Below are 14,834 nucleotides of genomic sequence, written 5' to 3'. Positions count from 1 at the left end.
GTTGTTTTTTTTCCCCTCCTGTAGCTTGTTGGATTTTCCTCTTTCCCCTCAATGTTCTAATCTTGACCATTGTAGTGAAACTGCAGATGTAGCCATTAAAAAAATTCTACTTCATACTCATCGAGTAATTTAGGTTGTGAATTCTGGAAATTTCTTTTAAAATTGTGTGAAATACAGTATATACAACCAAAAAAAAAAAATGGAGAAAATGAATGGATAAAGAATAAAATGAATTCCCACCACTTAAGCCAAGAAAAAGAACATTATCAACACCTCAGAGGGCCCCTTCCCAGAGCTAACCACAAGCCTGATGATGAGGAGCATTGCCTTTGCTCTTCTGTGCCGACTTTACCACCCATGTGTGTATCCTTAGAGAGTATATTGTTCTACTCTGCCTGTGTTGGAACATCACACAAATGTCTCATACTTCTTTTCTTCTGTGACCTGCTTCTTTTTAAAAAAAAAAAAATTATTTATTTTTGGCTGCGTTGGGTCTTCGTTGCTGCGTGCGGGCTTTCTCTAGTTGTGGCGAGCGGCAGCTACTCTTCGTTGTGGTGTGTGGGCATCTCACTGCGGTAGCTTCTCTTGTTGTGGAGCGTGGGCTCTAGGCACGCAGGCTTCAGTAGTTGTGGTACGTGGGCTCAGCAGTTGTGGCTCGTGGGCTCTAGAGCGCAGGCTCAGTAGTTGTGGCACACGGGCTTAGTTGCTCCGTGGCATGTGGTATCTTCTGGGACCAGGGCTCGAACCCGTGTCCCACGCGTTGGCAGGTGGATTCTTAACCACTGCGCCACCAGGGAAGTCTGACTTGCTTCTTTTGAGATGTATCCACAGTCTTACACGGGGCTATAGCTCATTTCCTTGCTATAGAGTATTCCACTGTCAAAACAATAACTCATTGTGTTTTACTGTGTGTATGTGTGCTATTATGAACATTGCTTCTATTAGGGTTCCTGTCCCTGTTTCCCGGTATTCTTGTGCAACAGTGCTCTAGGACACTAATAGTGGAATTGCTGGTCACTGGCTGTGCACCAGTTCAACTTTTTCAAAAGTGGTCTTACCAACCAGCATTCCCACATGTGGCAGGTGGGAGGCCCGCTGCTCCACAGCACACCAGGGTAGCTAGTAACCCTTCTGTCTGAAAGTCTCCCTTGTCTGGCATCACCCCAGCTAGCTGAGCTTCCTTCTGTTGATTTTGAGCATGACAGAGCTTTTCTAATCCCTTTCAATCTGTTTGAAAGACTGGGTTTAGGTTTCTTTTTTAAAATGACATCAGACAAGAGTTTTTTTTAAAAAAAGCGAACAGGTACATTAATAGTAATTAATGACATATTTGGATTTATCTGTCCCACCTTTTTCTCTCTTTGCCTTCTTTTGGATAATTTATTTTTCTCAGTCCATTTTTTTTTCTTAATTTCTTTGGAAGAGGTACTAGGGACTTCCCTGGCAGTCCAGAGGTTAGTACTCTGTGCTCCCAATGCAGGGGGGGCAGGGGTTTGATCCCTGGTCAGGGAACTAAGATTCCACATGCTGCATAGTGAAGCAAAAAAAAAAAAAAGAAAAAAAAAGAAAAAAAGAAGGGGTACATTCTATCACTCTATTTCTATTTTTAGCATTATCCTAGAAATGTCAGCCTGTCTGTATACCAGAGTCTTTGCTCTCTTCCTGAGTGAGCTTGGTAGATGGCTGTAATTCCAATCACCGCTCACCTCAGGACTTACTATTATTGTTGTTATGTACCCTAGCCCTTGTTTTACTTTTACTTCACAACACATATTTGTTTTATAAGGTTAACGTCTACTTAAATTTACACTTTCTTTCTCTTCATTCCTTCTTACGATCTCAGATTTTCCATCTGGGATTCAGTCTGAAGACATTCATTCAAAAAAAGACATTCAGTTTTTTTTTGTTTTTTTTTTTAAGGAGAATGCTTATTTCTTTTTTAAAAAAACAGCTTTATTGAGATATAATATATACCTCATACAATTCACCCATTTAAAGGTACAATTCAATGGCTTTTAGCATAGTCACAGACTTGTACAACCATCACCATAATCCATTTTAGAATATTTTCATTACCTCAAGATAGATTTTTTTAAAAAGTCTGCTGGTGACAAAACCTGATCTTGTTTGTCTAAAAATATTTTGTACTTGTAACATATTTTCTCTGGGTATAGAATTTCAAGTTGACAATTACCTTTTGTCCAGTTAACACTGATGCCAGATGGTACCATTCCAGTTAACACCGGCTGTGTTTGAGACATTTGCTGTGGGCTTGCTCTTTGAAAGAAAATATAATCTCTAATTTTAAGATTGTTTCTTGGTCTTTTCGTTCTGACAATTTATTACAATGTGTTCACGTATGTACTGGTTTTTAAACACGTCTGCAAATTCTCAGACTCCACCTCGAGGTGGAACCTAATTCTTCTCCCTTTCTTCTCCCTTTGAGCGTGGGCTGGATGCAGTGACTTGCTTCTAACAAACAGACTGTGGCAGAATATCACTTCCAAGACCTGGTCATAAAAGACCCTAAAGCTTCCTCCTGCTTCCTCTCTGGGATCACTCATTCTGGGGAAAGCCAGCCTCTACCACATGTGAACACTCATGCAAGCCTTATGGAGAGGTGCACGCGGCAAGAACTGTGGGTGCGTAATGCTTCTCTATGCACTCCTGTGAGCGCTGGGAGTGGAAACGGTCCTAAAGCAGATCCTCCAGCCCCAGTCGAGCCTTGCGTTGCCTGCTGCCCTGGAGGACATCTTGACGGCTACTTCAAAGAGACCCCAAACTAGAACTACTCAGCTAAGCCACTCCTGAACTCCTGATCCACAGAAACTGTCAGAAAATAATGATTTGTTGTTTTAAGCCACAGAGATTTGGGGTAATTTGTATGCAGCAATTTATAATTAATACAAAGTGTGAAAAAACTTGAGGCAAACTTGCTTATTGAGCTGTAATGAACATACAAAAAGTGCACAAAATGTATATGTACAGCTCAATGAATATTTGTAAAGTGAACATACCTAATGAGTCACCACCCATAACAAGAGACAGAACATTTGACTGCAGATGTCTTTTGGTTGCCCAGCTTGAGAACTGCTGACCTCGAACCTGTGGACTGGTGATTTTGAAAAGTTCAGTCATGTAAAAAAAAAAAAGACCTTTGCCCCATTTTTGCCTTTTTTTCCCCCTGGAACTCCAACCACAAGTTGGATCTTCTCACTCTATCCTTCATATCTCTTAGCCTCTTGTTTACACTACTGATCTGTTCATCGTGCTGGCTGCATTCTGGATAACCTCTTCAGATCTAGCTTCCTATTCACAAATTGTCTCTTTGGCTCTAATTCACAGATACAAGGTTTTAAATTGCTATAATAATTTTTACTTCTAGAGCATCACTTTGGTTCTTCTGCAAATCTATTCTGGTTTTCAAGCTTCTCTTTTAGTTCTTAAATCATTTTTAAACATTGAAATTATCTGACTGATAATTCTAATGTCTGAAGTCTTTGCAACTCTCATGCTACCATGTTCTTTCTGATGTCCTTTGCTCTGAGTGCTTTGTTGCCTAGTATATCTCGTGAACTTTTCTGTAAGCTATTCCTCTTTCTTGGAACTTTATTGGTGGGGATTCTTTGACGACTAAGATGAATAAAGATTCATTCAGGTCGGATCTGCATTTCCTTCTATCAAGTGTCTGAGACCACCACATTCTGGGACCACTGTAAATCTTGACCTGAGGTTTCCCGTGTGCAAACCCACATGAGGGAGGGCTGCCTCAGTTCTCAAGGGAGACTTTATTCTACTCCAGTAATTGGCAGGGTTCAAGCTCCCCTTGGGATGTCAAGAGTACAGACTGATTATTAGTTTACAGAGGGTGCTGCCCTTTGGGGCCCCACCAGGCACTGAGGGCCTCCAAAACCAAGGCTCGATTTCACCTGGCTTGTCAAATACCTCCAGGGCAAAGGTCAGGCTTCAGCATTCTGCCACTTCTCTTACCTTTTGGCCTGAGTATTCCATACTTTCTTGCCAGATCATTGATGCATTTAAAAAGCATTTGTCAATATTTATTTACCTAGTATTTTTAGCTGTTTTCCAAGGGAAGATCACTTCAGGCAACCATCCTACCGAGATGCCAGAAACAGAAGTGATTGCTACTTCTTCTTCAAGTACCTTTTTTCTCCAGTTTTCTTTTCCCAAACGAATTCCTATCAGCTAAAGGACAGCTACCAGTACGTCAGGGCTCTCAACCTATCCCCTCTCTCTCCTTCTTTCTCTCTCTCTGCCACCTTTTGGATCTTCAACTTTACTTCCAATTTATTAATCCCTTCTTTGACTATAAGTAATCATTTAGCTCCTCCAGTGAGTTTCTTACTTTAATAAACATTCTTGGGCTTCCCTGATGGCTCAGCAGTTAAGAATCCACCCGCCAATGCAGGGAACACGGGTTCAAGCCCTGGTCCGGGAAGATGCCACAAGTCGCGGAGCAACTAAGCCCGTGCGCCACAACTACTGTGTCTGCGCTATAGAGCCAGCAAGCCACAACTACTGAGCCCACGTGGCACAACTACTGAAGTCCACGCACTCTAGGCCCTGTGCTTCGCAACACGAGAAGCCACCGCAATGAGAAGCACGTGCACTGCAACGAAGAGTAGCCCCCGCTCTCCGCAACGAGAGAAAGCCCGCATGCAGCAACGAAGACCCAACGCAGCCAAAAATAAATAAATTAATTAATTAAAAAAATAAATAAATAAACATTCTTTATTTCCAAGATTTCTAATCAGTTGTTTCTTATACCAAATCCCTGTTCTTGAGTTGTGTGAGATCAGAAAGTCCCTCTTTGATCTCACTGGTGATAAAACAAATGCTCATTTTAAAGCCTGTTAGGATATTATCGTTTTACTTTCTTCAAGTAGAAATTCTCCCACTTGTTGGGCTGCTGGCCATTCTTTATGGCACTGGATTTTCTCATGAATTTTATAATTTTTGAGTGTCCCTCATGGGTGATAGTTTTTGCTTTTCTCTCTCCCTGCAGGGCCGTTGTTCTATAGGGCACACAGGGCTGCAAATGCAGAAGCAAACCTTTCATTAACTCTCTGGGCTCTCATACAGTGGGGATATCCTTACTCTGGTGCTGAGTGGGAGCCTAGTTGCCAGTCACAGGTGTGTGAGTCCTACACTGCCACAGACAAACATCCTGCTTCCAACTGCAATCCCAGGAGGTGGGGGCATCTTTTCACCCTTTATTCCTAGGAAGGGAAGCCCAGCTCTAGACCCTGGCTATGCAGAGAGAGCCTGGCTCCAGTCCTGACACCTGTGGGGCATGTCTGATCCCTGTCCGTTGTGGGAATCAGTCCTGGCCTTGTCTCACTGCTCACCACAGCAGTCAGCCACCTACCACTTCAGCCCTTACTCATAGCTGCCAGTTTCTGCTCCCTGCCCAAGAATTATCTTCTTAGAGGAGTTGCATAATTTTAAGTTAAACCATTTACTTTATTGTATGAGTGACAGTCTGTGTGCACACACTCCCTCCACCTCTACCGCCCGAGTCCTCAGCACCGTCTACCAGAGCTGGGCCATTGTGTTCCTAGAAGCTGGCACGGAGGGAGGAACACACTGGGATGACTCAGGGCAGGGGTGGGAGGCTCAAGGGGAAACCATGAAGGAAACTTAAGAGTGTGATCATCCTGGAGGAGATGAAACTCTAAATGGTCACAGGTACCTGGAGTCAGACTTGTGGCCAGCCGGTCATTCTGGAGAGTCAGCTCCACAGAGGAGGCTCACGGTCCTGAAGCCAGGACCCTGGGGACCCAGGGTCCAAGACCACCCCCGAAACCCAGGCTACAATACCCCAGTCTTTAGCAGAATGGGCCACCCTCCCCCATACGGGTGCCCTGTGCCAGGGAAGCCAGCGTCTAGCTCTGGCCGGTGAAGTGGGGAGACGGGCTGCTGGGGCTGTGGGTGGAATGTGAACGAGCAGTGCCAGGGGCCCCGAATCTGTAGTGGCCCAGAGTCGAGGCTTTGCCAAGGCACAGCTCACCCCCTTCATGGGCCCAGTCGCTTCCTTCTCACTGCGAGGGGGTCCACAGAGGACCAGAGTGGGAGCCTCTCCAAGGTATCCCACAAACTACTGTAAGGCCTATCTCTGTCACCCAAGGATTTTGAGATGATCACCGCTGACCAAGGACTGGACCAGAAACCTGGACCCAGAAGGTCAGGCCTGGGCCTTCTCCACCCCTCCAGCCTCAACATGTTCAGCCCAACACAGGGCTTACTCATATTAAACATCACCTCTGCAGCTGCCCCGTCTTGGGGCCCAAACCCAGAGTATCCCAAATATTCAGGAGGTTTCTGCCATATACAGGGGTCTGCTTGTTTCTATTTCCAGACATTAAAAAAATTCAAAATAACATATATATGTAGAGATACAGCAAGCCCACAGAGTTGTTGCTGGCTCTGCCCCAACTCAGCACGCTGGGGACCACTCAGGAGACAAGGAGCCGACCTCACAGCATGGGGAGGGGTGGGGTTCAGACCGCTAGGCAGGGAGTGACTGTTCTGAGGCCAAACTGGAGGTGATGGCAAGCCCAGCCCCGACCCTTGCCCAAGACCATCCTCCTATAGAACAGGCCTGAAAGGCGGGCGGCGAGGGGATAGGGCGTGCCTCAGTCGGAGTCACCAGCCTCTTGTTCGGTGGTGGTGGCTGCCACTGCAGAGGCCAGGTTGTCCTCCTGGCCCTTCAGCCTCTCACCTGGAAGGGTGGCAGACAGGAGGAGTGGAGAGGGGCCGTGTGTTTGCGCCACCACCCAGAGGGCAGGGAACGCTGCCTTACCAGGCCCCGCACTTACGGATCAGCTCAGCGATGGCCCTCTGGGTCCGCTTTTCTAGCTTCTCCAGCTTCTTGGCTACATCTCTCTTGAGGTCCCTGGAGCAGGGAGGTGGGAGGTGGGAGGAGGCCGGAGGCTGAAGGCTGGCTTGGTGTGGCCTTGGGGCCTTCCCCTCCCACAGCCCCTCCGGCATCAGGAATCACACTCAGGTGCCTGAGGTCAGGATGCTCCTCCCCTCTCTCTTTCTGTGTCCTCCAAAACCCAGCACCAGCCAACCTTGCCAGTCCCAGTGAGGCAGGGACACCACAGACCCACCCAACACAGGGGACCGACTCAAGGTGTACAGGGCAGATGGTTCTTAGGGTCCTCTCTTTGTCTGTTCCCCTTGGTCTCCATCAGGGAGTGACTTGCCCTGGCCCGCTGGAGGTCCTGCTCCTCCTTCGACCACACGTTCACCCTCACCACCAGGAGCTTCCAGAAGTGCACACACAGCCTATTCCCCCTGGATCTGGGTTTCCAAGGACACGCACCCCATGCTTTTGTTTCATCATATCAGAACACCTTCAGCTAGTGCCGTACTTGACACAGAATTGCAAGTGAGAGGGAAATGGCTGGTACCTCTGGACCAAGGTAAAGCGAACACACGGCCCTCTCTCGCCCTCTTTCTCTGCCCAGTCAAAGGGGCACCATGAAGGATGAGCATCCCCATTTCACTGCAGAGGGAGCTGAGGCCAAAGGAAAACAGGCTAGCTGGTGGCAGAACTGGCACAGAAACCTTCATCTGCCCTTCCCACCGTCTGGCCTCTACCCTATGGCTCCCTGAGGGCAACGGTCAGCCTTGTTCAAATGGAGCTCTCTGAGGTGGGGCGGGCCCTCATCCTTTCAGAAGGGACTTTTGGAGGGGACTGCTGAGCCCCCTCTGCCCGAGCCCCTCCCCACCCTTAGGTGTCATTCCCCATCATGTCCCTCTCATTCTCCACTTACGTCCTTCTCGGCACTTACTTCAGACATTAATAATCTCCTGTAGCTGTATGTCTACACTGCCTGCCTCCCGTTGCGAGGCTGGGAAAGGCCCAGCCGGAGCCCATGCCTAGCACCAAGAGTGTCCCAGTCAGTCTGCACTGGTCCTACATGGGCAACACTCACCAATCAGGCTTCCGGGGTGCGAGGTTGGCCAGGTCCTGGGGAGGGAGGAGACACATGTCAGGGCTGGAAGGGCTTAGCCCCAAGGGAATTAGAAGACAGGGGACAGAGGTAGGAAAAGGGGAGAAAAGGGAGGAGGAAGGAGGGGGCTGAGGGGAAACAGGGAGGTAGAAAGGGAATAAAGAAGTGAAGAGAAGGAAGGATGTGTGAAGAGAGCAGGTGGGAAGGAGAAAAGGACCCACAGAAGGAGCAAGGGAGGATGGGGACACCCCCAGGCACTCACCACTTCCTCAATGATGGGCTCTGGCTTGGCGGCCTCCAGCTGCTCCTTCACCTTCTCTTCCACTAGAGGGCGCAAGACAACAACGGAGGCAGGTCGGAAAGGAGCCACCACTCTCCCAGATTGGCAAACTGCAGCCGCAGGTCCCTGGGAGAGTCTGGGCTTTCTTGCCCCGCCTCTCCCCTTGGCCCCTAACTACCTAAAGGTGAAGATCCTGCAAAGGCAGCTCTGGAGGAAGGGCTTGGGTTTCTCAGGACGAAGGCAATCGGGGGATGAAGGAGGGCCAGCAGGCGGCAGCCAGCTAGAGTAGATGGAGCCAAGACCTCTAGCCAGGAAGCATGGGTGCTTCTCTTAGTCCCAGGATCCCCAGCTGGGAAATGAGACAGTTGCCTGGATATATCCAAAGTATGGTTTTGGGAAGGGCCTTGAGGACTGGCTTTTCCCATACCCTCCTGGGGCTCCTGGGCTCTGAGGACGTGCCCTGGGAATGGCCAGGGCACAGGTGGCATTTCTTCCCATCCCACTCTTAGATCTGTGCTCCCAAGACCAGCGGGGCAGCCACCTTGAGGAGTCCTGCCCACGTATACCTCCCGGCTCCACCCAGCTGCCAACAGCACAACGGGCCTCTGGGTGGCCTGACCAGGAGGGCCCTGACCCTGTGGGGACAGATGTCAAGAACAACAAATTTGGGCTCCATGGGCTTCCTCTAACCCCCCTCACCATTGTCCCGGGTCTCCTCATGGCCCTTCTGCCCTGCCTCACCTCCCTCCAGCCACAAGTGCTAACCCTGAGACATGGGACCAGCTCCCCGTCCCTGTCCTCTGTCCTGCCTTACTCTCCCCACCATGCCACTGCCTCACCACGGCAAGGCCCAAACCATGAAGCAGATCACCTGGGAAGTGTGTGAATCTCAGGGCCGAAGGAGATGGGGAGGCAGACTGGAGTGTGGCTGAATGCGCAACACTTTACTCTTTTATAAGATAAATGTATCTATTAGTTTATTACTCACATAATTAAAAATTGATAAAAACAAAGAATAAAAAACACGGCCAGGGCCAGGGATCTGCATGATAGGAAGCACCCCAGCATCTCCAGCGTGGATGGCTCTGGACAGGCTGCAGCTGGCCAGATGCTCCGGCTGCTGTGCAGCTCCCCACACCGTGGTGTGACTGGGCAGCCTCCGGGCCAGGCCCTTCATCCCACCAGTGAGAACACCTCTGCCCATCCTTTGTGCTCTGGCACTGCCACGCCCCAAGCTGGGCGGGTGTCTGCCCGCCCACTACTCTCCAAGCACCTGGATGGTCAGCCCGTCTTCAGCGTCTCTCACTCTGACCCTCCAAGGGCCCGCAGCACCCCTCACCCTGCCCCTGCTGTCCAAGGGCCCCAGGGCCACTTCCACTTCTCAGCCCGGAGAGGTCCTCTGAGGGGATGTGGCCACTTCCCTCACAGGCCCCTGGAAAGCCTCCAAGGCAGGGCGTGAGCAGGGCAGAGCAGGCACAACAGGCCGCTTCAGTGCCCAGACTGCTTCTAGTTGTGCATCTGCCACAAGATGGTGACGGAGGGTCCTGGAGGCCCAACTTCCAGCCCCGGCACTGTCAGTTATTCTCCAAGAGACGGTGACACCTGCCAAGGTGGAGGCAACCAACAGTGCCATGGAACAGAGGTGGAGATGCAGCCCACCTACCTGCGATTGGCTTGGCCTGGGGCACCCTTCTCTTCTTCAGGTCCTCATCCTCTGGGACATAGTTCCGCAGCCTGAGTTCCCTAAAGGGCAGAGAGAACAAGCAGAGAGAAAGTAAGGTATAACACAGTCTCATTCACCTTATACAGGTTGCAGGTTGGCATGTGATGAAGCCATAGGAGCTGGCTACTTCCTGGACTTTCCTCTGGTCTCTCTGGAGATGACCTGGTGAAGGGGGACAGCACAGGAACAGAAGCTTCACTGTGATAGGCTCCCTTCTCCGAGCCTCAGCCTCCTCATCTTCCAGTTAGCAGCCGGGCTGGGTGCTCTCCCAAAGCCCCACCTGCACTGTAGGTTCTCATCAAGAGCTGGGGTCAGGGGTGCACAGAGAGCATTCACTGGATGTCTCTCCAGCATTATCTCCATTTGACAGTTACGGGAACTGGGGGTCAAAGAGACTGCACCATTTTTATAGGGTCATACAGCAGTGGTCGCAGCGTCTGAGACAAGGCAAGCTGTGACTCCAAGCCAGGGCCAGAGCTACTCCTAAAAGAGGAAGCCAGTGGTCACCCACTGGTTCCCCAAGCCCCACCTGCTCCTCAGAGCCTTCGTGCCCTGGAGCCTCAGCTACTGGTGGCAAGGGTCTGGTGTGCTGGCCAGCAAGGGCTGAGGGAACAGGCATGACAGTGTGCAAGGCTGGGAAAGCCACAATGCACCTGGACAGCCATGAGAAGTTCACATACCTCGCCCCTGCAAGGGGTTTTTTAAATCTACCAGAGAAGATCCCACGACCTCCTCCATGAAGGGGTAGCGGCCACAAGGAGCCAGAATGGCACACTAGGACTGACCAGCGACCGTGGTGTTGTTTTCCTCTTATTGCAGTCTCCTCGGGCAGGGCTGGCTGTACCAAGTGCTCACTGGAGGCCTCCCTGGCTCAGCAGCTCATCAAACCCCGACTCCCACACACAGCAGCCTGCCCGCAGGACGGGCCCTTGGCTAACTCCACAGGGTAGCAAAGAGAGAGTTCCTGGGGGCTGCTGCTTAATAAAGGCAAGACAGAGACACTGGGACAGACCATCTAGGCCCTGCGGGAGGCAGAAGTGGCCTCCCCAACCGGTTAGCCAGATGGGACTGGGATGTGGGTCCTCTTTCTTCCCCACTACCTCTTCTGAGCCCTCTCAGGACTGCCGGCGCCTCAGAAATCCTGGGAACATTTTCTCAACAGGAGGCCTCCTGTGGTCTGTCATCTATGGAACCTCTGTCTGTGCCAGGGAAATGTGTGGCTGATTTCTCCAGCCCCTGGGCAAACAAGCTTTTCCAGAAGGGAGGCAGGAGGTATCTGTGGCTACACAGTTAGCAAGTAACAGTGGTCTGAACTTGGGGGTTTTCTGACACCAAATCAGTCCCCTATTCACCAGCTTCACCTGCCCCCCTGCCCTCTGCCAGGGCCCCCAGGGCCTGCAGTCCTGGGGCTTGGCTAAACCTGTGTGCCTGGGAGTAGTACCAGCATGGCCTGTGTGGAGGAAGCCTGCTGCCTACTCCCAGGGTCTACCTCCTCTAAGGAGCAGGGACACCATCCCCTAATGCCTGGAGGTAAATGCCAGGTCACTAAGGCACTGGGAGAGAAAGTGGGGCATGATCGGTACATTGACTTTCGTTTGTAACAGGGTGGGGAGAAAAGTGGAAGAGAAACTGGGTGTGGGAAGAAAACTGTGGGGATTTGTGAGAATAAAAAAAAACCTGTCACTCTCAGAAACTGGCTCCAGGGTCTTGTAAGAGATCAGAGAGAGGAGAGTCTGGTGGCAGCTGTACCCAGAGCTCATAGCAGTAACCACAAGCACCCACACCTCCAGCACCCCCTGCTGCCCAGGCTTCAGAAGACTAGCCGGAATGAGGGAGGACACAGCAGGAGACACGGAGAGGCCTGAAGCAACAGGAAAGAGCAGCAGCGTCTGGTGGGCTGGCTGCACAGCAACCACCCGAAGCACCCCCGGTAGCCCCGCCGGCCACTGTCCCCTGTTCTCCCCTAGAGCTGAGCACTGGTCAAGCACTCAAGAACACCTGGGTCCCAGTCACTGTGGAAGTGCCCCATGCTGGGCTCCGATTTTCACATCTGTAAACAAGAAGGCTATGCTATGCTGGGTGTGTCGAGCTCTGTCAAGCTAGGTTCAAGTCCTTCCCTGGTTCAGTCTGTTGAGAGATAATGAAGAGACTGACCCTCACTAATGTCCAATTAACTGCTCCTCCCACCCCACCCCTATTTACCACCAAATGGCAAAAGTTTCTGGAGAGGTCATGGGGCACTGGGTTCTGCTCTGGGGCCTGGCCTTTCTAACAAAGGAACAAGGTTTAATTCCTTCCTTCTGCAAACTTAAAAAACTCTGTGTGGAAAAAAAAAAAAAATCTGTGTGTTGGTGAATTACCACGGCAACAAGGACCTGAGGGGCTGCAATCACAGAAAGAAGGGAAGTGCAACAAGGTGACCCTGGCTTAGGGCATTTCTTTCCCCTTAAAGCACTTGTCTTTTTACAAGTAGAAAAAAAAAGCAGAAAAGCCGAGAGACCAAGCAGAGCTTCCTGCGATCTCATGAGGCTGAAGAGACAAAAATTTGTGTTCAGTGAGAGGAAGCCTCTTCATCAGTCCTGAAAGGGTAGGTCAGGGTATCCATGTCCGCCAAAAGCTGGAATAAACTCCTTCTGGGGGAAAATAAACTATTCAAAATCCCAAATTATCTCTGGAACTTTTCATATGCAATATCCAGAATTCAATCAAAGCCAAGAGAAAAAAATAAAGATAACAGAAATGCACTCACAGGAGACCTAGATACTGGAATATAGTATCAGAAATGAAATGTGCGTTAATTGAAATTATTAAAAGTTCAGGAAGGTATACCACAAGATCAAGAATTTTAGCAGAGGGCTTCCCTGGTGGCGCAGTGGTTGAGAGTCCGCAACGGGAGAGGCCACAACAGTGAGAGGCCCGCGTACCGCAAAAAAAAAAAAAAAAAAAAAAAAAAGAATTTTAGCAGAGATCTGAATTTCGGAAACTGTAAAAATCAATCAAATGGAAATTCTACAAGTGAAAATAGAATCAAAATTAATAAATCAATAAATGGGTTCAACAGCAGTGTGGATACTGCTAAAGAAAGGATTAGTGAACTGTAAGATAAGCCAGAAAATATCCAGGCTGAGGGACAGAAGTAAAAAAGTTGAAAAATACAGAAAATAACTTAAGAAACATATGAAACATGGTGGAAAGATCTAACATACATGTAATTAGAGTCCGCAAACCAATATTTAAAGAGATAATGAGTGAAAAATTTACAGAATTAATTAAAAACATCAAGCCATAGATTAAAGAAACTCTATGAACTCCAAAGAAAAGCATAACTAGGCAAATCACTGTCAAACTACTTAACACCAAAGACAAATTCTTAAATTGGACAAAGACACCCAAACTTCAAAGGAGAAACTGAAAATGACAGCTGATTTTTCAACAGAAGCCATGAAAATCGTAAGACAATGGAGAGATACATGGGAAGGGCCAAAAGTAAATAAAATGCCACACCAGAATTATAAAGCTAGGTTAAACAGCCTTCAAAGAAAGACTTCCAGCTAAAGAAAAATTGGGAAGATTAGTCATCAGAGGATCTGTTCTTTAAGAAATACTAAAGGGAATGCTTTAGACTGAAGGAAAATGATCTCATATGGAAGCATGGAACTCAGGAAGGAATGAAATGCATTCCTTGAGAAGCATGAAAGAGTAAATACGTGGGTAAATTTAAATGAATATTGACTGTATAAACAGTAATAATGACTTGTGGGATTTCAAATATAGCAACAACAGTACAGAAGACAGGAAGAGAGGCAAATGGCCTTGAAGTGTTCTGAGGTTGTGGCACTGTATGGGAAATGGTAAAATGTGACTTGTTATTAGACTTTGATAAGTTAAGGATGTATGTTGTATCGCTGTGGAAACCTCTAAAAGGGAAAGGAGTATATTATTAGCAAGATAACAGGAAGGACATGGAAAGATTAAAAACAAAAAATCCAAAAGAAGATCGGACTTGAGACACAACAGGAAAGCCAAGAAACGAATGGTAAGACAAGAGGGTCACGAGGTGGGCCCAGGCTGCCGTCCTGGGGGCTTCCCCCTGCAGTGACTGGAACTGTCACAGCTCTTGGAGACTGGGTGGGATGTGACTGCACTCATCAGGCAGCACTGGCATCTGGAATTCACCCTTCTGGAGGCCACTAGAGCCAAACGCTGGTTCTGCTATCCCCATTTTAGAACGAGGAAGCTGCTCGGGTGAGAGGGTACAAGAGCCTTGGCCTTCCAACAGTGTGACCTGGGTTCAAATCCAGCTTTGAAGCTTTTGAGACAGGACGGAAAGTGTCATGCTTTCATTGGCTTCCATATGGAAATCAAAGGTATCATTTCTCATGAGGCTGTGGGTGACACAGAATGTGGACATCAACACTGCACAGAGTGGTGTCCTGCAGAGCAAAGGTCAAATTGCCCAGGAGTGCTACCTTCCCACTCCACACTGCTGCCCCAGAAGCCCCTTCCTAAACCCTGAGAGCTCTCTAACTGCTAGGAGGGGAACATGGCAGACTGTCCCAAAATGGGACGGTCAACCCTCCAAAGCCCAGAGAGTAACCCTTGAGTGCAGGTGGGAACGAGCAGCCCAGCAGCCCATGGCTGGGCCATGCCCAGCCCGCATGGCCTACCAAGCCTTCTCAAAATACTGCGCAAGCAGATCGAAAGTGGTCCTCGTGTGGCCCACAGGGTGGCAGGGACGCGCCTGTTTCTGCACATTGCACATCAAGTGGCAGGGCTGGCCAGGACATACCCCAGCAGTTGAGGCCCAGCCAAAGAACAGCCTACTACCTGCCTTTCCAGTATGTCTGAT

At 49.3% G+C, this 14,834-nt stretch overlaps 1 protein-coding gene across 1 annotated transcript in view; it reads right to left on the bottom strand.

The window, feature by feature from the left end:
- Nucleotides 1-1,156: 1,156 nt before the first annotated feature.
- Nucleotides 1,157-14,834, bottom strand: part of CCDC12 (coiled-coil domain containing 12) — a gene marked incomplete at its 5' end in the record, with an annotated part of 52,288 nt that continues 38,610 nt past the window's right edge. Inside the window, 5 exons of the mRNA XM_082847791.1 lie at nt 1,157-6,742; nt 6,840-6,916; nt 7,965-7,999; nt 8,245-8,306; nt 9,926-10,005. Of these exons, the coding sequence (XP_082703917.1) occupies nt 6,657-6,742; nt 6,840-6,916; nt 7,965-7,999; nt 8,245-8,306; nt 9,926-10,005 (340 nt within the window). The 3' untranslated portion in view covers nt 1,157-6,656. The remainder of the gene's footprint in view (nt 6,743-6,839; nt 6,917-7,964; nt 8,000-8,244; nt 8,307-9,925; nt 10,006-14,834) is intronic.

The sequence above is a fragment of the Leucopleurus acutus genome (genome assembly GCF_964270905.1).
Source record: "Leucopleurus acutus genome assembly, chromosome: 10".
NCBI classification, from domain to species: Eukaryota; Metazoa; Chordata; class Mammalia; order Artiodactyla; family Delphinidae; genus Leucopleurus; species Leucopleurus acutus.
The sequence above is the reverse complement of the archived record's forward strand: the minus strand, read 5'-3'. Positions and strand labels throughout refer to the sequence as shown.